We start from the raw sequence: 23,944 nt of genomic DNA on the forward strand, positions 1-23,944 counted from the left end.
CTTGGACCTTTTTTTTCTTTGTAATGGTTGCAAAACATTGGCTAGTCATAAGCTTTATCCATAGTTCCCTTTCTCTTTAAAATGCACTTCATAAGCTTACTCTAGGATGAATCTCAGGCGCTATGTGTGAGCTTCTTCCAGAGTCTGGCATAGGCTAAGGACTCTATGCATGCCCAATTTCTATTTCTTACAGGACAGCAATATCCAATTATAAAATTCCAGACATCCCAGACAGACTCAACTGCCTCTTGGAATTTGCAAAGCAAAGATATTTCTTCCCTATCTTCCAAAATATTAAATCCACATGGAAGACTGGATTTTTCCTAAACACAATGGATGATGTAATTCTTGAAAGCAGAATTGTGCTACTCTTGCCCCAGCGTTCCTACAACTGGCCCCCAAATGCATTTGCTCATTTTTGGAGCGGAAAGGTGAACACCAGGCAAGGCATTCGGTTGTCCTTTGCGGCAATCACTAAGCCCACAGTAGCTGGTAAATGCCTCTGTAATTAGCCGTTTCAGAAGCAGCGCCTACGAAAGCTGAACATCTCAATGGGTTGACCCAATCCTGGATACATTAGTTTCACTCTGAGTGCAGCCATACAACACTGCAGGTAACCACATAGCTGTTATTGATGGCGGGTTCTTACTCCTTGTCCATCGAAGTCATTTCCGGATCATTGTAAAGGCAGCTAGCTCTGAGTGCAAGGAAAACAAACAGACAGGAAGCAGTCAACATTTTCTTGCTCACATTGCTGTGTCGGCATCGTGTGCTGGGGCATTTGAAATTGTTTAATGTGGTTCCACGTATTCCTCCTGTGCCCCCAAACCTACACCAGAACAAGCGATGCTACTAACTTTTAGCATCAGGACTGACAACATAGCGTCATTAATCAAGGTATAGAAATAGAAAACAACAATAATAGTAACAAAACTTCAAACACCTCCAGAGGTTATCTGTCCTAGCCGTTTTTCTTACTTTCCAAATCTGTGTCTTATGCAGAGGACATAATTATGGAAAAAGAATTTATGTACCTCAAATAATAAAAAAAAAATTCTATACACAAAGGCAAAACTTTTAAACAGCCGAATTTTGTTTTGACAGAACACACCCAGCCTTCAGGCTTCTCAAGAGTGAGGAATTTAAGGCCTGGAAAGAAAAGACTGCCTGGGCCAGTTCTGCTTGATGTTACAAGAGAGGGGCAAGACACTCCCCACTCCCCAGGGCTGAGCAGTGCTCAGATGTCTCTCATGACTTCTAACACCCCCGAAGAGGAACAGGTCCAGGAAGAAAGAAATGAAATCAAAGTTTTCAATGCTATATATGACTTTGTGTAATTTAACTGTTCATGATGTCCATATCAGTGTGATAACTATGCTAACAGATTTCAGCTTCCCCTTATATCAATTCCTAATGCTTTGTACACTGAAGTTTTTACTTTTCCCCCTCCTCTGGTAATTTTTTTTCTAATGGAAAAATGATTTAAAGGAGTCTATGATCCTTTTAACTTACTTTTAGAAAAGATTTTTTAAAATGTGTACAAGTGTCTTGCTTGCATGTATGTATGTGCACCGCATGTGTGCCTGGTGCCTGCAGAGGTCAGAAGGAGTTGGATGCTTTAGGATTGGATCTACAGTGAGCTGACATATAGGTTTTGGGCACATAAACCAGGTCCACACGAAGAGCAGCAAATGCTCTTAGCTGCTGAGCCACCTCTCCAGTCCAATGGATCCTTTATAAACACGTGGGTTCCTTTCCCATTGAGAGTAATTGGACAAGCTAATGTATCCATTTGATGAGGATCTGTGGCTAGTTCAGTATTTTCCTGAAAATCTCAGGAGGCTGTTGTCCTCATTAGGCATGGGCTCGCTCCCTCCCTTTTCTCACCATGCGGTGGTCGGTAATTTTATGGAGAAAGTTTGGTGACTCTAGAAGCAAGGACAGTGAAGTAAGCACTGACAGTGAACTAGCAAAAGCCAGCGAAGTTGGAACCTAATCAAGAAAGGGCAAGCTTCCGGGCCCAGTCTTTCGCTTTTCTGCTTTTCAACTGGGTGATCTCTCCAAAGGAAACAATCATCTGCAGACATTTCCGTGCTACCACTGGGAAGGCAGTGGATGGGTTCGTCCTCATTTGTGAACGAAGAATGGGTCTGTGTAGTTTGGGTACAGTAACAGACCCTTCCACAATGGTTTCTACCCTTGTGTGGGGTCTAAGGCTCAAAAGAAAGCTGTCAGGTTGAGCCATCTCAGGACACTCGGGGATTGGAACTACATGTGGTTTCAGTATCCAGGTGGCACCTGGAACAAGGGGAGCAGTGACGACCACAGGTGTGCCACTTAAACCCTCTTCAAGCGCGTGGGAACTCTACGGGTTCCCTCACGTTTGTCCTTCATCAAATGACATCATCTGACATGTGCTCATTTTATGTTCTCTTGACAGGATGCCTTTTGCCTTTTTCAGTATCATGCCTCACAAGATTGAGCCATGACCACACCCAATCAAAATAGCTTGGAAACTGTGGGTTAAGTGATAATTCTTAGAAACTAAATCAAGCGCTTGTTTATTTTTACTATTATTTTATGCACATGAATATTTTGTCTGCACGTATGTCTGTGCACTGTATGTATGAAGTGCCTTCAGAAACCAGAAGAGCGTTTGGGATTCCTTAGACCTGGAGTTACAGATGGTTGGGAGCCATCCTGTGGGAATAGAACCCTGGTCCTCTAGAAAAACGACCACTGCTCATAAAGGTTGGACCATCTCTCTAGCCCCAGAGTGTTAATAAATCCTGGGTGGCCATGAAACTAATCCTACAAAAATTTTCCAATTTTTATTTCCTACTGTTTCTTGTAACACGAACTGGTGTGGTTCTCCTGCCTCAGTATGTACCTAAGGGTAATGCAGATGCAACACTCTATGTGGCAATGTCTGCGATGTGTTTTCTGGTGATATCTAGAACTTCAGATACATTAAAAAAATAAATTAAACAGTGACAAATGCTTTCCTTAGGATAAGCAAGATCGTGGGGGGTTGGGGGGTAGGTTATAATAAAAACATCAATGATTACATTGACCATAGGAGGAAAGGAACGTTCAAGGTGCAGTTATTATCAGAGGCCAGGAAGAAAACAGCCATGCCGATCTCCCCAATCATTCCCGAACTGCAAGCCAGCATCACACCAGCCGCAAAACCCAAACCAAGTCTTACTTAGCTGCGTCTGATGCTTCCCTCAATTCTTCATCCAGTCTGCACGAGCAAAAATTACCGTTGGAGAAAACAAACAAACAAACAAACAAAAAAAGCAAGCAGAGCGTGAGCATCTCCCGCAAAGCAGAGCCAAATGTAAGTGGTGGGTATTCACTTCATCCCCCCCAGAGCTGTCTCCAGCCTCACTGAGACACACTCCGCTAAACACGGCGTCCTTCCTTCCTTCCTGGTGGGCAGTCCTGTCCGTCCACTTCACAAATCCCTTCCTAAAGGTGATGGAAATGTCGCAAGGGAATGAGAAACATGCCGGCTGAATGAAGCTCAGAACGTCCATATTAGGTTGGGTACAGTTAAAGTTAGCTCACAGCCTGGGCCAAGTCAGGGGTGGATCTGGTTTAGTAGGTTTCAGTAGCAGATCCGAGTGACCTCAACAGCTTTACACACAGGACAAAGACTTGGACAAGAATTCAAAGACTTCCTTAGGAAGCATGTTGAGGTCACCCATACATACAGCCCTGGAGCGCACACACAGGGAGTCCAGTGTGAATACAGATCTCGAGACTTTTACCTCACATTTCTCTTAAAAGACTTTTCTTCATCGTACCTTACAAGATAAGAAACGGATGCTGTGAGGACAGTGAGGAACAGGAGGAAAATGAGAGGTAGATGCTTTAAACCAGTGGTTCTCACCTCTCCTAATGCTGCAACCCCTTAATACAGCTCCTCATGGTGTGGTGACCCCAGCCACAAAATTATTATGTCGCTATATCATAGCTGCAATTTGGCTACTGTTATGAATTGTAATGTAAATATCTGATACACAGGATATCTGATATGCCACCCTTAGTGGCTTTGCAGCCCACAGGTTGAGAACCACTGCTTCAAACAGTAAGCACACTAGAGAAAAACACTTACCCAGACAAGACGACTGGCTTTGGGGAGAAAACTTATTTGTATCAGGCACAATTAACTGTTTACAATTCATAAATCTGTTGTCAACCCTCATTGTCTATAGATTCCCTATCTGCAAATCTGCCTGTTCACGAAGCCATCTGAAATCTCTGGAGTCAATGTGCAATTGTTTTTTGTTGTTGTTATTGTTGTTGTTCACTTGTGGACACAGCAAGGTGACAAAATTTCAAGTTGCCCCTTGTGCACACGATCAGCAGAAGTTGAGCAGGATGAGGCTGTGCCTTCCTGTCTCACAGTTTCTCTGTTAAATGTTTCCCTCATTTTTGTTCTTTTAGCTGGTGACTGTGCTATTTAAAATAGCAGTCAAGCGTGTTACCAAACATTACCTACTGTTGGAAGGAACGAGACAGTCAATGTACCTTACAGAGAACGTGTGTGTCCCAGAACATCATTTTAGGTACACGCTGCTGTGCTGGGGCCTTGGGTGCATGATTTTGTTTGTTTTCTTTTGTTTGGTTGTTTTCGAGAGGGTCTTACTGTGTAGCCCAGGCTGGCCTCAGACTCTGGGTCATTGTGTCTCAGTCTTTGAGTGTCGTGATCACACACAGCTGCCGCCATATGTAGTGGAGCATAATGATAGTGAATAGGTGTGTACACTAAGAAGCTTTCTCAGACACAGACACACACGAGCCAAGGCTATGCTTATGGCTATGAAAACCAAATCAAGGTTATATACAGAGGGGTGATGAAAAACCAAGGCTACGTACTGGTAGGTGATGAAAACATTGCAACCAGAAGCAGACAGGATTCCTCCCAGCCCCGTATTTCCCCCAGGAATAATAGCTCAGAGTTCGTTGAGTGTCTACCATGCCTTTATTGAACTCAACAGTTCCTAGCTAATGAGAACCAACTGCAATTAATGACTATAAACTACATTTCAGCCTGTGGATGCCAGGCTCCACCCAGCTGAATTCTGTCCTTGGGATTGTTTGGGATTGAATGCTTTGGACGTTATTCAGTGAAAGAAAATAGCTGTGGCCACGTCAATTTGAAAATTATACAATGCGGAAACGAAGCAATGAGGGCTAGTAAAAGAAACAGCAGAAAAGATGCTCTGGGCTGTAACATGACAGGAGGACACACAGATGGGGTGCAGGGGGGGTGTCCCACGGTGCTAGTTCTTCTTCCAGAAAATGAATCTTTTTAAAGGGAACTTTTCCTCTTGAAGCATTTTTTTTCCCCCAAAATGTGGCCCTTGAGAACAGAAGGGAAGTACCTGGCCATGCCTATCTTCTCAGTTGACACCCCACCCTCAAGTACAGCTGTTTTTCAAAGCACTGCAATTATAATCACTAGCACTGCAGACTTCAAGCTCCACCTTCCTGCTCACCGTTTTCATTCAGTCCTCAGGCCCATCCGGGCTCTGAGAACTACTTCCCCGTCTTATGGTTGTGAGCACTAAACCTCTGAGGATTTTCATAGGCTGCCTGAAGGCTCAGAGGCATTGAGAAATGGGAGGGGAGGGAAGGTTCACATCCAATTGCCTCCAAAGCCTCTTTCCTTCCGTTGTCTCTGCCAGGTCATGGGAGGCCTTGCTGTTTTTCTGGGAAATGCCCAGTGCTCACTCCCTTAAGAAGAGAAAATGTCCTTGTCATCTTTTGCAAAGGTTTAGCAATACAGGAGGTGACTGACGGATGACGAGAAGGGGAGATAGAAGCTCGTCCGGATGTTTTAGGGGCAGGCTCCTCCAAAAAGAAGCAGTTCTGATTTTTGTCCTTGGCCAGAAGCCAGAAACATCAGTAGTTCTGTCCTGGCTGGAGGCTAGAAACACAAGTGTGTTTGGGGCCTATTGTCTTGGTCTGCTATCTTTTTTTTCTTTGACACAGCAGGGAATACTGCTGTCTGGAAGCTATGTGTGTGGCTGTGACAAAACCTGGAGCACACGAATACCTGGTGGGCAGGACAACTGAGTTGACCAGATCTCCCCCGTGCCCCAGCCCACGCCTCAGTCTAGAAAAGTCTTCTTAAACGCTAGATAGGGACATTTGATGGGGATCTTTCCTTGGGACCAACTCTTAACACATAAGCACTTTGCTGGTGTCTCATCTATAAACTCTCATATGAACTTATAATAAACTCCTTCCCAAAACTCACCCTCCCCATTGTCTGTGAAATTCATTCTTTCAGTCTGTGAGACAATGAACCCAGAAGCCACTGGCCCGGGATGACTTTTGGTGCCTGTTAATTTTCCAGGACCCTAGACTCACCAGTTACAGCTTGCTTGAGACTTCTATTGCTCCCAAGAACCCCTGCTTACTCCGTATCACTATTATTTTTATAAGGAGAGTGGGGTTGGGAGGCAGGATGCAGCTTATAGCATGCAGGTCAGAGCTGGAGGTGGCGTTGGTCCTGGGAAATATGCGACTCTCCGGAGGACTGAAGCCCTGGTTATGATCTTATAAATACTGCTTGGTTCAGCTGAGCCATCTGACTCCTGTAAGTCTATTGGTACACTGTATTCAGGCCTGAGTTGGCTGATGGAGGGAAATCAAATGCTACTGATGAGCTATTGGATAAAGAATCTACTAGAAAAGCATGTGGACATTTGGTGACAGGCTAACCTGAATTTGAACTCTAGTCCCATCCCTGCCTGGTTCCTGCTCCTACTTCCCTAAGTAACTTCTTACTAACTTATCTCCCTGGCATCTGTTAAAATGGGGGTTAAGATGAGAGTTGAGTGTGCTACACAAACACAGTTCCACAGTAAACGGTAACAATAAACAAGAAGACGCCAACTTCCATGTGTGTGCTACTGAGACGCTTTGGATGCCCTCACTGGAGGACTATTTTGCTATCTATTTTCTGGAGGAAGATATACAACACTTGTCTTTTTCCTTAGAGTTCATGATCAAGTCCCTTTCAAGTCTAATGAAACAAACAAACAAACAGTTAATCAACTGTAGCAAGAGTCAAAAAAAAAAAAAAAAACAGGATGCACAGAGGACTAATAATTCTTTGTAGTGATTGACCAGATAGGAATATCCATTCTCTAACATCTGTCTTTAAATTCCAGTTCCAAATGCTGTGAGTTAACTTTTGTTTTTGTTTTGTTTTTCAAGACAGGGTTTCTCTGTGTAGCTTTGGAGCCTGACCTGGCACTAGCTCAGTAGACCAGACTGGCCTTGAACTCATGGGGAGATCCGCCTGCATCTGCCTCTCAGACATAATCTTGACACCCACACAGTACATGTGCTTTCACCCACAGGGTGGTCCTAGGCAAGGAGATTATTCCTCACCACCCACCCACTCATCAAAAGAGGTTCTCTATCTAATCTTCCGTCCAAAGGCAATCAAGAGGACAAGGAGAGGGCTCTTTGAAGATAATCGTTTCTTTTTATCTATTTTCTGGGGCCATATAGACAAATTACTCATGAAGAAAGAAATCCAAATCATGGGAAGACGTTAATGTAAAGCAGAGGATCACAGGTGTAAATAGTCCAGTTAATATTACATACATACTGTCTCCAGAGTGGAAATATATTTCAAGGTAAAAATGTCAATCAATAGTTAATATCGGTTCAGAAAATATGATCAAAATATATTACATGAAATAAATTTTTTAAAGTCAGAAACTAATCATTAAAAGTTGTGTGAAACTAAGCATTACACTTCCCGAAAGAGGACCTGAGAATAGGCTATAGCAAAAGCTTTATTTATCAGACAATATTTTCTTTAAAAATAATATGCCATTTCTCATTATTCTAGATGTGACTGTCTTCCCAGCACACCCCCACCCCTCTGATGACTTACTTGATGATGCTCTCTGGGATGTGGATGCAGTCCATGGGGATCAGCCCACTGAGCTCAGATAAACTACTAACATATTTAATTTTACTGCTGAATTTTGAGCTGAAAGAAAAAAAGGAGAAGAGGATTTACATTGGTTTCCACCACAAAGCCATGGTCTCGTCCTGAAAACCTTCTTGGGATTCTTTTCTACATTATTGGCAACAGGGCTCTCACACATGCTAAGCATTCACTCTGCCGCTGACCTATACTATAGCCACATCCTGAAATCTTGAGATGCTCAAGCTGGACTCAGCAAGCTTGCTGAGCAGAAAGGACAACATGGTCTCAGCCATGATGATGGACCAGAAACTGCTTTAGTACCATTTTTAATATGTTTTATTTTTTTGAGAAGTTCATACATGAGTCCTGCATCTCTATCATGCCTGTCTCCCCCTCTCCACTTTTAATTCTTCCCTCCCTACCCCAAAGTCAAGGTCTCTTCTTTATTATTGTTATATAAATATATGTATACACACACACACACACACACACACACACGTCAATTAGAAATAGTAGAAACAGCAGGAACCACCATAACTATTTTTTAATTGATGAAGGATAATAATATTTCTTTTATAAAAGCAGTTGCTTGAAGTACCAAATGCTTTGTGGAGTAGCTAATCTGTGCCAGGTAAAACATACCACTTCATATACTCACTTGGTTTTGTTTTGTAGTGAAAACATTTAGAAGCACCCTTCTTAGAAATTTGAAAATATAAAGCAGTTTTTTTTTATCAATGGTAGCCTTCATGTATAAGAGCTTTCTTGAACTTTCTTATTTTCTGTCTGTATTGTGTACTCTTGGAACATCTTATGAAACTGGCCCCTTGAAGTTACCAGTCTTCTCTCTACTTCTGTAAGTTCCGTGCTCTCAGGCTCTACAGACAGCTCTCCCTCACCATCCATGGGGGATTGGTTCCGGGATGCACCGCCGACCCCCAGATGCCTCAGCTCCTATATGCAATGTCAAGACCATGCAGGCAGCTGTTTGCTAGTTTAGGGGGGAAAAGTAGTAAAAAACAAAAGAAAAAGTGTGTGTATTTTCAGAGATTTTCGCCTGTTTAATGTTTTCTATCAGTGGTTGGCTGAATCTGCTCCTGCGGGCCCCATAGATGCAGAGGGCAAAATGAGAAATGCAGAGTGCCTGAAACATCTGAATAGCATATGGGGTCCTTAGTTCAAATGGAGACTCGACAACAGGGCAGGAGCCTGGCTGTATTATGTGGTCATGTTTACCTTTCTGAAAGAATTACACCCTTTCCCACAAATACAGAGCTATATCACTAGCAGATGTCCAGTCTTCTCGGGGTTTCCGTGCCAGGATTTAAGACACAGAGAGCTGCGCTTGGACAGAGTACCTCCTGGGAAGACAGAAGCACCTCTCCCCAGATGGTTCTGCCCTACCCTGACACGTGTGGATCACACTGGATGTGAGTTTTGAATAATCTGAGTTAGTAACTTTTTGTTCATTTTCATTTATGTTCATTAAAATTTTTCCATACACTGTACTTTTATCATGCGTCCTCCTCCTCCAGCTCCTCACATGTCCTCCCCATCCACCTGCCCATCTAACAGCATGCCTCTCTCTCTCCCCCCACCCCACCCCCTTTTCAAAACAAAACAAAACAAACCATTGGCTTTGGTTTTGGTTGTGTTTTCATTGCCTTTTGTTTACTCTGAGAATCAAGCACCTGCTGCTGCTTCTGTGTTTCTTACATGGTCCCCAAATGAGTAACCCAGCCCAAGTTGTGTAATTTGTCTGTGTCTGGTTTGTCCTGAGGACTGGGGCATCAATATGAGACTCAGCGAGCATCCATCTTTCCTGGCTTGGCTCCAGCCAGTGGCTTGTAGCAGCTCCTTCTGAGATGGAAAGAGGGAGGAATCCCCAGTGACCCTTGGACCCTCGTCACAGCTCATCATTTAGAGAATTCCTGTGTGCATCTGTGTCTCTCTGATTTCCCTCCATTACTCTTAACTCTTTCCTCACCTTCATCCTGACCGGTCACCAGCAGTGCCAAAACGCTAAATATATGCAAAAGTTTGAATAAGAAGCATTTTGTTTTCCAACTCAGAGAGCCATTTGGAACACACTGATATCTAATTTCAGGAATTTCTTTCCTTAACAGAAATGTCTGGCAGGAAATGGCTCACACGTGGTTGCACAATGAGATGGTCAACAAGGGAACCACATTCTCAATGCAGAGTTGTACTCTGTCCGCTAGAGATGGGATAGGCTGAGGTCACTCTTGTGGAACAGTGACCTTTCTACTTGTTCCTATGTCCTGTCCATCTCTCTCCAGGTTTTATCCTTTATATAGAGTGTGTGGTTTGAATGAGAAACGTCTCCTATAGTTTTGGGCATTTGACCACTTGGTCTCCAGTTGGTAGCATTTTGGGGGCAGGGGAGGTTTAGGGTGGTGGAGACTTGTGGGAGGAGGCACGGTACTGCGGACAGGTTTTGAGACTCAAAGCCCCTAGTTACTTTTAGTTAGCTCTTTCTGTTTCCCGTTTGTGGTTCAAGATGTGCACTCTCAGCATCCCGTTCCTGTTGCTGTGCCTGCTGGTTACTGCCGTGCCTCTGTGCTGGACTCTCACCATGGACTCTCATCCCTCTAGAAATGCCGGCCAAGTAAAATTCTCTTTTCCTTAAGTCGTCTTTGGTCATGGTGTTTTCTCATAGCAACAGAAATATAACTAAAACATGGAGTTACACTTAAGAAATATTTTGAGCATTTAGTGTGTGTGTGTGTGTGTGTGTGTGTGTGTGTCTGGCTAGCTCACTAGCTCTCTGTCTGTCTGTGTCTGAGTGTGTACAGTGCATGTGCCATGTATGCATTTGTAGAGGGGTGAAGCTGACACCAGTGTCTTCCTCCACCCGAACCTGGAGCTCACTGATTAGCTAGACTGCCTGGTCAGAGTGCGCCTTCCCTTCCCCTGGAACCCTTCCTGTCTGTGTCTCCTAACACTGGAGTTACACACATGTGCTGCCATACCCTGATTTTTACTTGGGTGCTGGGGTTCGAAACTCAACTCCTTCATGATTCTCCCCATAGAGATGGCCTCTGCAGAGTCTGGGACACCTGAAAGCAAGTCATGGCGAGAGAAGGGCTTTCCTCTCTCCTCCTGAACATGGTATGATCTGAATGTTCATGCTGCCTCTGTCCTCTTGTAGAAATAATGAGAGCTCTCCTCAGGGCTCTGCTCCATCCACTCAGCTACACTGAAAGTACTGGGCTACCAAAAATATTCACATGCGTTTTATAAGGCTCTCTCTTGCCCCGTGGTCTAAAGATCTAAGGACTGAATACTCTTGGAGCTACCTTGGCAGGTTACAGACAGCCTCTTTGGGAATGTAGGCAGCACCAAGAAATGGGTGTAAGGTGGAGAAAGAGATAAGACCCGACCACTAGTTTGAGTACAGGTCCCTCAGAAACTTGATATATTTTGATTTGGTGTTTCCTTGATGCAACTAGAGTTGAATTTCTGTCACTTAAAACCAAAGAACAGGGCCCTGTTTATTCAGGTGCCCTACTCCAGGCCACTAGATCATAGTTCATAACACTCAAAATAAAAAATAAATAAATAAACGCAGTTCACTAAATTCCTCATGTTTTAGTCAATAGTTAATTTTTTGCCAGCAGAATCCTGTTGCTCAACTATTAGAAGTCAGGAATGAGACTATCATAAATATCATAATATTCAATATTCTAATCATTGTTATAAATACCACTCCTTCTAAAAAATCTGGAAGGGAAAAAAATCTGTTATATATATATATATATATATATAAATCTGTTATATATATATACATACATATATATGCACACACATATATTCATATAGTGTCTATATATATACACAATGCATGCAGACACATACATATCTTATATTTATTTTCTCCAGAATATTGTAGTTTTAATGAGAAGTTTATTAATAACTTTTTGTTTTTGTTTTTCGAGATAGGGTTTCTCTGTAGCTTTGGAACCTGTCATGGAACTAGCTCTTGTAGACCTGACTGGCCTCGAACTCACAAAAATCCGCCTGTCTCTGTCTCCCGAGTGCTGGGATTAAAGGCGTGTGCCACTGACACCCGGTTAAGAAATTCATTAATAATTTTGAGTCAAGAAAATGTATTTATCTATCTTTATGGTCATGTGAGACTTTATTCTATTTATAAATGGTTCTGGAAAATAATTACTGTTCTAGTCACTTAACTATTTGAAGTTTTCTGTATTATAAACCATATTTTGTTTTCTTTGTGGCCCCAAACATAAAGTCATAGAGCACCTACGTCCCGTGCTGAGGAGTCTCTGGATAGAAACAGTGAATCCTGACACTAGAGCCCAAGATAACTCCCCAGACTGCTCCTCAGAATCGCCACTCAGTTTGGCTGCCTGCACAGTTCTTGCCCAGGAGAAACGACACACGTAAGGCCTGTGCTTTTGCCTTTCCTAGCCTTTAGTGTCTCATGTCACCCAAATGTTTCTTACAAAATAACCTATCTCCTCACAAGTACTGGCTAATCCTCCTTCCATGTGGCATGGAACTCTCACGGTTTCATATTCCACACTTACAGGGAGCAAGGTAGAGGCCATGTTTGGCAACGGTTGAGGAAAATACTTATATGACTTAATTATCACTTTTTTTGTTGTTGTTTTAAGAATTTGCGGGGCTGGAGAAATGGCTCAGAGGTTAAGAACACTGGCCACTCATCCAGAGGTCTTGAGTTCATTTCCCAGCAACCACATGGTGGCTCACAACCATCTGTAGTGAGATCTGGTGTTCTCTACTGGCCTGCAGATGTGCCGATGGCCTGAAACTTGTCATCCTCCTGCCTTGGCGTCCTGAGCGCTGAGATTACAGGTATGTGCCATCACATCTGGCCATTTATATGAGTATTTTTCCAGGAAGGCAGAAGTCAGTTAGGTTTTCCTGGATTCTCCTAGCTTACAAATCCTTATCACAGGGAAGTTCACATACTCTGAAAAGACGTCATCACGCGGTCATCTTGTGACTGTCACAGTTATACCTTATGAAAGGTCGCGTCACCGCAAGGATCGTTCTGATGAACCACGACGGGTGGACAATGATGAATGACTTCAAATTCTTGCGCAACCTATTTTGACAAAAGAAACAATTCTGTAGTACTATAAACTTACTTTCTGTTGGAAACAGAAAATAGATCTCCTAATGAGACTCCATGAAGTTCCCGGGAAAGTTACAATTTCTTGTAGATGTAGAGAATGTTTAGGGTTAATTTTTAAAATGCCTTTTATTTCCCGCCTCCCACTCTCCCCCACCGTGTGTGTGTGTGTGTGTGTGTGTGTGTGTATACCCGTTTATTCACACGGGTATATGTGTAAGTATGTATGAACTCCTGTAGAGAACACGGATCTCCAGTGTCATTCTCCAGGGGCTATCCACTGAGACCAAGCCTCTCACTGAGCCCCCAGACTTGCTGATCAGACCCTGCTGACTGGCCAGTGAGCTCCAGGAGGCTGCTTGTCCCCGCCTCCCCAGAACTAGGCTTACAAGGTGGCACCACCAAACCAAACTTGAACTCAGATCCTTGTGCTTGCCTGGCAAGCAGTTCATACACTGAACTATCTCCTTAGCTTCCTTTCCCCACAGGCACAAAAGCAAACGTGAGGGCCCATGACTTCTACGGTATACATACTTAGGATAACTGGAATTGCTTAATGATGTTTTCCAGTTTTGTTAGCCCTATCGCTGTTAACTTGAAAAGAATATGTCTTCAATAAAAACTTAGACTATTCATTGCTTATTGTCTTTTGTTTTTGAGATAGGGCCTTGTGTAACTCAGGCTGGCCTCAAACTCACTGTACAGCTAAGGATTACTTCTAACTTGGTCTTCCTGCCTTTACCCCCTGAATACGGGGATTATAGATGTGTATGCAGGTAACAGAACACAGAGCTTCATGCGCCTTAGGCGAGCAAGCTACATTCTCTATCCCTTGACAATTTATTTGGTCTAAGCCTTATTTTGTTCTTATATATAAAGAAAATGTACCATTTTAATAATTCTTGGTTTTCAGGCACATTTTTCAGTGTTAACAATGCTATTTTATTATGTTGGATCATAAAACAGATTTTAATTAAATGTAACAATCACTCTCATGGCACTATGAAAGAAGCCTCGTCTAAGGGGGTGTAATACATACTAGATACCATAAATTATTAGTTTTACTATTTTAATTTTCATATATATGACAATAAAGTTTGAGCAGAGAGATAAGGATTTTGAGGAAGGGGCACACAAAGGCAGTGCTGGCTTAGCGGACACCTTGAACTGACGCAAACACTGAATAAGAATACAACGGTTTGTAAACCGTCAGAACCTTAGTGCAGTGGTCCAACCTTCCTAGTGCTGTGACTCCCAGCAATACAGTTCCTCATATTGTGGTGACCCCCGGACACAGTTATTTTTGTTGCTACTTCATAATACTAATTTTAGAGAGGAGCAGCATCTCAGTTCCTAAGATCGCCAGAAAGATGTGTTTTCTGATGGTTACAACCCACAGGATGAGAACCGCTGCCCTAACACATAAAACAGTAGCTAGGTCACATGACACCACTGAAGACTCATAGGTACCTAGGTTTGTCCATTCAAGTTGCACACCTGCAGTCTAGAGTGGACTAGACCTGCCAGATTCAGGGTTAACAGTTTATAAAATCTAGGGAGGGTTAGCTTTGCTTAGTTTTAGGCATCATGTGATACTTTCCTTAATACTTTTACAACTTACCACCTCATGTGTGAGTAATCTGCTCTCTTTAAGACACGACTGTATTATATAGAGTAGAAAAATATTAGATGTGAGAGCCAGTGAGGAGTCGAAACAGTGATTAAACGGAGGCGCCCACGTACCGTCTGTCAATCATCTGGTAACATTTTTTCATCCAGCCTAGCCCTGGCATCTTCCGCCTGGGAGTCGCACCGTTCAGGTACACAATCATGTAGTCTTCAGCTACCATCAGCTCTAAGGTACTTATTACATATCTGATCACAGAAAGGAAGAGACACATTTTCAGTTCCCACATGAAAGATTTCACCCAATTGACACCACAATTAAGTGACATTCAAATTACAGGGTGGATGACATTGAAGGGTAGGGGTGCATTTTATCTCTTTCTCCTGAGAACAATGCGTCAGCATTGCCCTTTTATGTGTATGTGTGCAGCCACCCTAGAAAAACACGGGGCTTTAAAAGGTGACATAAAAAATGTCAGCAATGTTCTCAAACATTAAGGGCAACTCCGATTAAAGGAGGGCAAAGGTGTCAGTGAGGGCAGTTTTCCGTCACTGAGAACATGCTATCAGAAACAAAAACAATCCTTTGCCCAAAGGAAACGTTAGAAAAGTTTTAACTAGAGTTGAGACTCTACTCATTTTCTTCTCCCATTGTTCTACAGACGAGTTCCCTAGAGCAAGGCTTCTTGACGGAAATACTCCTGGCTTCTTACGGAAGGCTTAGGATGGGCTATGCCATATACCTGTGCAGCTAAAGACCCTTTGTCAGCCATCACACGCCCACGGATGCCAACCCAATCACCACTCACAGGAAAAGGTTTTCCATGACATAGTGGTAATCCGCCCGGCTGCTGTCTGGCAGAAAACAGGCAGCAAACACAATGATGGCATTCAGACCGTCCCCATAGTATCCTGGGGACAAATAAAAAGATATGTGTAACTGAATGAAATCCCCAAACAAGGTCATATCGATCCTATAAAGAGAAATTTGACATCCTGACCACTGTGTGCGTGCATATAAATGAGATATATCATGAAACGAGTGATCATGCTGAGGGATGTTCTGTACATTTATACACATGTACTTGTCTTTTAGTGGTTAACATGTTTATGTGGTCTTGCACATATAGGACAACACATTGGCCCATAAGTCTCTAACTTAAATAATACTAATTTACAAAAGCCTAACTTACATAAAATTTCATTCTGATGTCTGAGACAGAGGTTTTATTAGACCCGCATTGGTTCTTTTAGTTAAAGATTTAGTTGACTCTGAGAATTTAGTCAGTGAATTGCAATTCAGTCCCAGACCCGCACACTCCAATAACCAGGACCTAGTAGGAGGCATGCAAGACACCTTTATTTTGATTTCCAGGCCTAGCCATTTGACTGTAGTGATCCTGGATTCTCTGGCTATAACAGGAAGTTCAGGAACACACGGTAACTTCTGATCAGGCCCAGAATGACGGCACAGAGTTCCCAGTCTCACATCTTAGAGAAATCAGTGAACTGAAAAAAGGGGCCTATCTAAATTCTCTTGGGCCCTATGAAGATATGTGCGTTTGGGAAAACTTGAGAATCATTTCTGGATGAGGGGGATGGGAGGCAGAAGGTGCTGTTTGCAGGTGGATCTGAGAAAAATAGAATCTGTGAAAGGCAAGTCAATGCACTACTCAGACTCTGAAAGTCGGGGAGTATAAAGAAAGACATCTCAAGACATCATCCCCAGCTTTTGAAATAACTGACTGAACTTCAGCATCGCCCCATCTTTTCCCCACAAGCATTCTTTCTCCTCAGAGCGCATCTCTGAACCTGATGGCAGGCGCTGGTCGACAAAGATGTCTCTGGTACTTAAAGAGGAAGACGATGCCCCGGATTGCCACTGGGAAGTGTTGGGGATTGAACTCAGGGCCTCAGATATGCTAAACTCGCTCTCTAGCACTGAGGTACCCTCAGCCTTGACCGGTTTGAAATAGGCCCATTTATAACATTAGGAACTGAGCCTGGCGTCTAAAGCATGCTGTCACCCACTACTGAGCTACCTCTCGAGCCCGCAATCAGTTTTATGCAAGCGCTTGCTAAACGGTCAAGCTCACCTTGAACTCACTCTGAAGCTTACGTGGACCTTTACACTTGCAATGCTTACGCTTCAGCTTCCAGAGTAGCTGGAGTACAGGCGCACACCACGGGACCCTGCTTAAACTTATTTTTCTTATTTATTTATGAATTTATAAATTTATTTAGTGTTTGAGGGTGTGATGTATGCACAAACATGTTTCCTGGCACACTGTATGGGGGCCAGGGGACAACTTATGGAAGTCAGTTCTCTCCTTTGACCGTAGGGGCTCTGGACACGAAACACATGTCAGCAGGCAGCTGAGCCACCTCACCAGCCCACTGAACACCCGCAATCTACACACCCGTCCTTTACATCGTATTGCTCCAGGTTTACAGTCATTTTACAGTGATGCCCTTGGAGCTCTGAGCAGGGCAGGACAAGAGTGGTCCTAACCCTGATCTCATTCTCCCAGAATTCAGCGTGTTTCATTTTCCTTTCAGAGCTATGACTGTGGCTTTGGCAGTGACACCGCAGGAAAATGTTGGCGGTAGATCTGGATGGCTCCCTCTTGAGGAGCAGTTTAATAAGCTGTCCCATCCAAAGACACCCATTATGACTCTGTCACCAATAAAGCAGAGAGAATGGGGCTAGAAATACATCCAATGGTGAGTGTGACTAATTTGGGGTGTTTAACACCGCGTATCTCATAAAATGCGACCTATGTTACTATTGCATTTGGTGCAGTACATCTGTGAGCCAGCATCCCCTCAGCTGGACGTACTGCTCCAGTGTTGCCGTCCACTGTGTAGTCATTCACCGGCTTCCTTTTAGAAAGTTAACAGGAAGGAAATCTCAAGACAGACATTTTATGTCAGGAGTTCTTGTTTCTGAGGACTCCCAAGTAAATGGAAATCTACGAGAGACGTAGAAGCGAGCCGACATGAAGACATGCAATTCAGACAGCAGAGGACAATGCAAGTGTCCAACACAAGAGAGTCAACGCCACAGTTCTAGTGAAAGACCCAGCAAGAGCACATCTCTCAGAACGCAGTTGTCGGCTGTGGAGTCAGAATCATTGCGCTCCGGATAATTCAGTTAAGTTTCTGCTTCTGGAGAAGTGGAATTCCTAAGAAGTGTTAGCACGCTCAAAGTGCCAGAGTGCACTGCAGTCTAACAAAGGTGCAAACAGGGACCACTGTCTAAGTGAGGGATTAGCTTTATACAACAGATGTTGAAATTTACAAATGAAAGCAGCTCTGGGACTTTGGGTAGCAACAGGAGCTACAGGAAGAGATGAGTGCAAAAACAAAAGGAAAGGAAAGGGAAGGAAAGGAAAGGAAAGGAAAGGAAAGGAAAGGAAAGGAAAGGAAAGGAAAGAAGAGGAAAGGAAAGGAAAGAAGAGGAAAGAAGAGGATGAAAGGTGATACAAGAAAGGCAACAGAAGGAAAGGATCGCCATATGAAAGTGTCCCCAGATTGTGAACGAAATCTCTGCAGTGAGGATTTGGATACACTCAGAAACTAGCTCACTGGTGAGCGAGCAGCTAGCTCATAGGTAGGTCCTATCTCAAACAACAACAACAACAAAAACAATAAAACAAAAAATAAACAAAATTTACTGGGCAAGAGCTGTAACTAGGGTGAGAAACTTTGCTTTTTTGTCCTCTGCGCAGATGCTTTTTTGAGGACCAACTGACCTCTCAATCTCTACCCCAAATAATGCCGCTTTTCAGATAAAGTTACCTGTTGGTAACAGCACAGTTCATATGAATTTGGTTTGCCTGCCTGTTTGTACTGGGGATTGCAGCCAATTCCATGCAGGCTTTGACAGTGTTCTATTGTTGAGCCACATTTACAGTCTTACTGTTATATTTTGTTTTGAGTCAGGGTCTCAATAAGTTGCTCGGGGTGTCCTTGAATCACTCTAAAGCCCAAGAAAACCCTAAATTTACAACCCCCTGCCTCAGGCTCCCAAGTAGCTGGGATCAAGAGCCTGGCTTGGAGTTTGGTTGGTTTAAATATTTAATTGGTCAGACTTTGTTCTCACTAAACAAGAGGTGGGCGTAGGATGCATGGCGGGGAGGCGTGTCAGCAATCCTACCACGGGGAACACAGACGGCAGACCTTACCTGAGGTGACACAAGAGGCATGAGAGAGATGTGACACAGTTTGCTGGCCAGCAAATGGAATGGAGAGAGAAGGAAAGGTGCCACAGGTGCAACAACAGAACACGCACACGCGCGCTCACACACACACACCAGCCAGCAACTCTTCTGCTCATTCTTTCCGGGCGCTTTTGTCCAGCAACAGTGCGGGGAAGGTTACCTGAGTCTCCTAGAGTGAAACAAGAGAAGTAAAAAGAGAACAAGAGAGGAGACTCCTTGTTAGCATCCTTCGGTACAATGGCTCTTGGGTATCTGGTGAGCTTATTCTCAGTTTTAAGTTTGAAAATTATCAGTTCTGGCTTCCACCTGACCTCATGACATTGGCTAGGTAAAACCAGCCATCATACTTTTTGCCTTTTTTCTTTTTTTCCTTTCTTTTTAATTTTTTTAAAGACTATTGCTCATGGGACCACGGGATGTGAACATTGGCATCATTGCAACCTGCCCCTTGCAACTGATGAGTAACTGAGGCAAGAGACAGTTAGGGGATGTACCAAGGTCAGAGACTCTGAACTCAGCTTCTGACGTGTGCACAGGGTGTCTATGCTAAGGTCACCAAATCTGAAGAGTGGATTACAAACACAACTCTGACCTCTGGGCAGCATCTGACTGTGGCCCAGTTCTTCAAGCATTTGATGGTTCTCACCTTGCAATTTCCCACTCTGAACCCCACCAGGTTTGGTGCTGACAGGAAACTTCTTCAGAGCAGTATGGACCACAGAAACAAGACTCATGTACAGTGTGTTGTCCGTTCTGACATGCTCACCAGACACCAGGCTGACAAGCTTGGTTGGCAGCTGAGATGCTTGGGCACCAGAGTTCAGGGGAGTGAAGTGACTGTCTCATATGGAAGACTAAGCTTTGTTAAATTCAGAAGTAACATCTGAGCAATTTTTACTTAGAGCTCAAAAGCTGTCCAGCATGTAGGAGGAGGTGGCTTCTTAATAGTGGGCCGAGGGTGCAGCCAGGGGCGTATTCATGCAGTTGGGTGGCTGAAGGAGACTGAGGCAGAGTCAGGGAAAGAACAGTCACTCAGACAGAAACCAAAAGCACACAACATACTGTGTGGAGAGGAACAAGTGACAAGGGAAGGAGGTGGCAGGGATGGAGCTCAGCAAACTAGGTTCCCGTGAGGTCACGGATGGATGTTAAAGAGACCGTGGCAGGCAGAGACAGTCCTGCCCACCAGTGTACTCCTGGTGACCACGCAGTTTGATTCCAGTGGCTTGGACACCAGGTCACCTGAACCATTTGATTTGACTGAACTTGAAAAAAAACCAAGAAGTGAACGTACTAAGGTATCAAGAGGGAGCTTGGCCACAGCAGAACTATGGGCCTGCTCCAAGGCAAAGAGCTAAGGGCAAACATGCACACATCATCACCACGTGACTTGATTTACCCTGGCAGACTTTTCTATATTTTCCACGGATTTTAGAGAAAGCACAGGCCACTTTTATAGTCAATTTTCATGAGGTTTGTTTGTTTGCTTTTTACTACCCTAAAGCTAACAAACCAAAGCCACTAGAGGGGCACCATGAAACACGCCGTCTATGAACACTGGAGGAGGGCTCGTCCTCTGTCAGCCTCCACAAGCTTTGCTCAGCTTCATTTCAAAGGGCTAAGGGAGAAAGTTCTCCCACAGGGGTCCTACTGCTGCCCACAGCAGCCGTCACAGGGCCATGCTGCCATTCCAGATTACACAGTAAGGCAGGAAATACAGAAGTCATGGTCAAGGGATTCCCAAGGATATTCTTTTTCTCTGTCAATCAGTTGCCTTGGGTAGTCCTGGCTCATGGGAGGGAGCAGGGCATAGAAAGGAAGGCGAGAGATCTACTGGGAGAGGAAGGGGTGACTAAGATACTTGTGTGCATACCAGAAAGCAAATGCTATTGATCTGATGCAGTATTAAGAAGGGCTGGGGGTACGGTTCAGTGGGAAAGACTCTGCATAGCGTGCGCAAGCCCCCGGTTCCAAGCCCCAGCACCGAGAAACAAACTCTTAATGAACGGCCAACACTTATTTCCTGATTCTTATGAGAACAGAGAAGGCATTAACAGCAATAGCTGCCTTGCGAGCTTGCATCTTTTCTTGGGTGGCTAGGTGGAGAGAGGCCTCAAGACCGCAGGAAAGGGATGCATGCAGCAGTCAAATCAAACAGCCAGTGATGTTTTCTGAAGTCAACAACATTCAACACAATGCCTGTGTTCATCTGACCTTTTTTCTGAGTCTCCAATTTAATCAATGCTGCATATGTGCCTGGAGTTCCCAGGTAAACACACTTTTCCCTTTTCTGGGTCCCTTGCTAAAACAGAGGTTTTTGACCATGGCTATCTTTTGACCATCCCAAATGTAATGTGGCTTGTAGGAGAATAAATTTTTGTTTATTTTACTGAAATAACTACTGGACTGAGTCTAAACAGCCTCTGAAGTAGACTGGATGCCCCCTTCAGGGCTGCGGTCTTCCTAATGACCATACTCGACGTGCCAAGTATTCAGTGGAACCCCACATTTGCTTCCCGATGAAAAACCTGGCTTGCTCTCCCCATCCCCCAGACTCGCACAGATCTTGAGTACCTCCATGAGAAATGACTCTCCTGTAGGGTTCGATGACCTTCATGTCAATGCGCTGTTCCTGCTCGCCAATCACCACCGTCCTCCACAGCCGGTTGTCTTCTCGCTCCTCTTCGGCTGTGTACTCTGGAATAGACTCCGACTCCTGACCAGAGCTTTTGTTGCCTGTGGCGTCTTCTGAAAGGGAAGCACAGAGAGGAGCTGAAGCAGCAAGACCTCCACAGGAGAAGCAGGTTAGAGAGCGGATTGGAAGCCACTTCCTCCCACAGAGTCACCGGCTGGAGCTGCACACTAGGAATGGTTTCTTAGAGCCGGACAGCAGCCTGACCATACAACATCTACCTTGCAGACTGAGGAAAGAACCAAATCCTTTCCCAAGCACATGTTGAAGCAGGAACAGTCGAGGTTAGAGTTCTGGTACCAACTCATCCTTGGTCAGACAGGTTAAACACTATGGCTCCTTCTGGTAGGGTGATAAATCAGAGAGACATCTTTAGCTTGCTGAAGCCACCTCCCTTGGTTGCTGGGAGTATTTGAGTGCCTTTACTTAATGACACTAGCTCTTCGATCTCTGTTGTAAGACTCTACGAACAGGGATGAAGCCCCTTTTACTGTTGTGAAGCTAGGGCATTTGCTCGTACAGAAGGCCGGTAATATTTCTCACACATTGCTCCAGAATATGCCACAGTAAAGATTATATACTGCATGGGAAACAAACAACTTTGTAGACTGGAAATTTCCTGATAGCTTTGAAACTTTTGGGTTCACGAAGCAACAATAACAACATAAAACCCCACTGAGTATTCTTTGGTCAAAGTTTATTCTTATGCATCCAAAATAATAACCACGTTCACTAAAAGGCTAGGCTGCAAGTGTCCACCATTTCTAGCAGAGGCACTGATGAACCTTAGCAAAGGGTGTGCTTCATAGCGCCAAGCAATCCGAAGGGAAAGATTATTTATTACCTTCCTTGTGACTCCGAGATGAGGCTGTTCTTATTTCTCCATTGTGGGAAAGGACCACTTAAATGACACCGTTCTTTGCCTTGGTCCCTCCTGTGTCACAGTGACAAGGACAGAGGGCTGTGTCTCTCACCCACTGGTACTGGCACAGCAGTAGGTGTTAAAATGGACATTACACCGATGCAGAAACTGGTTACAAAGATAGCAACAAATACAGCCGATGCTTGCTCCTCTGCAAACTACCCTAAGCTACCAATGTGCCTTGAATGTGGCTCCCAGTCTGAAGAGATTGTGAGTTCCTGGGGCTAGGAAACTCTGTCTGAATCACCTTTAATATTCACCTCATTGACATGTCCCACAGTTAGCGTAGAAACCTCCTCAGAATATGCAAACTCCGGGAAGGTGAGTGGGTAAAGGCAGGAGAGCTTGAGCAAGCTCCTGAGATGAGAGATGGTCTCTAAGGAACCACAACACAGCACTGCATCCTGCTGGAAGATGTGGCAGTCACTAAACACCCACAAGTACCTAATTACTCAGGACTCAGAATCGGAAACTATAGTTCAGCTGGGAAGCCAACCTGGCCTTCTTTGCCAATAGCAACAGTCACACCACCCACACAACCCTGGCTCATTTTTGGTTCCACTAGGGTCCCAGCAGCACTCAGCAGCTTGTTAAGGATGGAAGGCAGCAACCATGGCTTCTGATCAAGCACCATGTCACCTGGGCAGACCCACTGATTTGTCTGGCAGTCCTTCCTTCCTTCTTTCTTTCTGCTTGGGTTGGGAAACTTAGCTACTAATTGCAGCTCTCTTGGGCTCCATATTTCTCATCTTGTCCCTGATACCTAAGAACTCTGGGCTCAGACATAGTATATCTTCTGATGTTCACGTACACATGTGCCCTTGACAGTAGTAAACTCACCACCCTCCAAACCCTCCATGAACTTACCATGCATCTAAGGTTCAGTGAACTCAACACTCGCCAAAGTTGCTACAGTATATTTGGTACTCCAGTCTACTCTAGTTTATCCCTGGTAATCTCTGTGGGGTGATAGTGAGGGGGTGTTATGCATCATGTGAAATTAATGTATTTATATTATAATGTTATATACTACATAACATTAATTTTACATGATATATACATGTACATATGATATATTCATGGTATACATATACATAATATACATATTTCCCACACATGCCGTGGGATAATGCTCTTGTATACTGTAAAGATTTGTCACTCGTATTAGTTTAATAGAATGCTGATTGGCCAGTAGCCAGGCAGGAAGTATAGACGGGGCAACCAGACTAGGAGAATTCTGGGAAGAGGAAAGGCAGAGAGTCAGTCACCAGCTAGATGCAAAGGAAGCAACATGAGAATGCCTTACTGAGAAAAGGTACCAAGCCATGTGACTGAATATAGATAAGAATTATGGGCTAATTTAAGTTGT

General features: G+C 44.0%; 1 protein-coding gene across 9 annotated transcripts in view; it reads right to left on the reverse strand.

The window, feature by feature from the left end:
* Positions 1–23,944, reverse strand: part of Prune2 (prune homolog 2 with BCH domain) — a 253,120-nt gene that overhangs the window by 7,320 nt on the left and 221,856 nt on the right. The window contains exons 12-19 of one of the 9 annotated variants that reach the window (XM_087908047.1): positions 21,536–21,706; positions 15,548–15,650; positions 14,856–14,987; positions 12,999–13,085; positions 7,931–8,029; positions 3,777–3,812; positions 3,209–3,247; positions 650–697 (exon numbers count right to left, since the gene is read on the reverse strand). In XM_087908047.1, coding sequence (XP_087764173.1) covers positions 650–697; positions 3,209–3,247; positions 3,777–3,812; positions 7,931–8,029; positions 12,999–13,085; positions 14,856–14,987; positions 15,548–15,650; positions 21,536–21,706 — 715 coding nt within the window. Of the gene's footprint in view, positions 1–649; positions 698–3,208; positions 3,248–3,776; positions 3,813–7,930; positions 8,030–12,998; positions 13,086–14,855; positions 14,988–15,547; positions 15,651–21,535; positions 21,710–23,944 lie in introns of all 9 variants that reach the window. The other 8 variants (XM_085693679.2, XM_087908050.1, XM_087908051.1 and 5 more) reach the window with 8 other exon arrangements.

This window comes from Myodes glareolus, chromosome 7, assembly GCF_982192425.1.
Source record: "Myodes glareolus chromosome 7, mMyoGla1.1, whole genome shotgun sequence".
NCBI lineage: Eukaryota > Metazoa > Chordata > Mammalia > Rodentia > Cricetidae > Myodes > Myodes glareolus.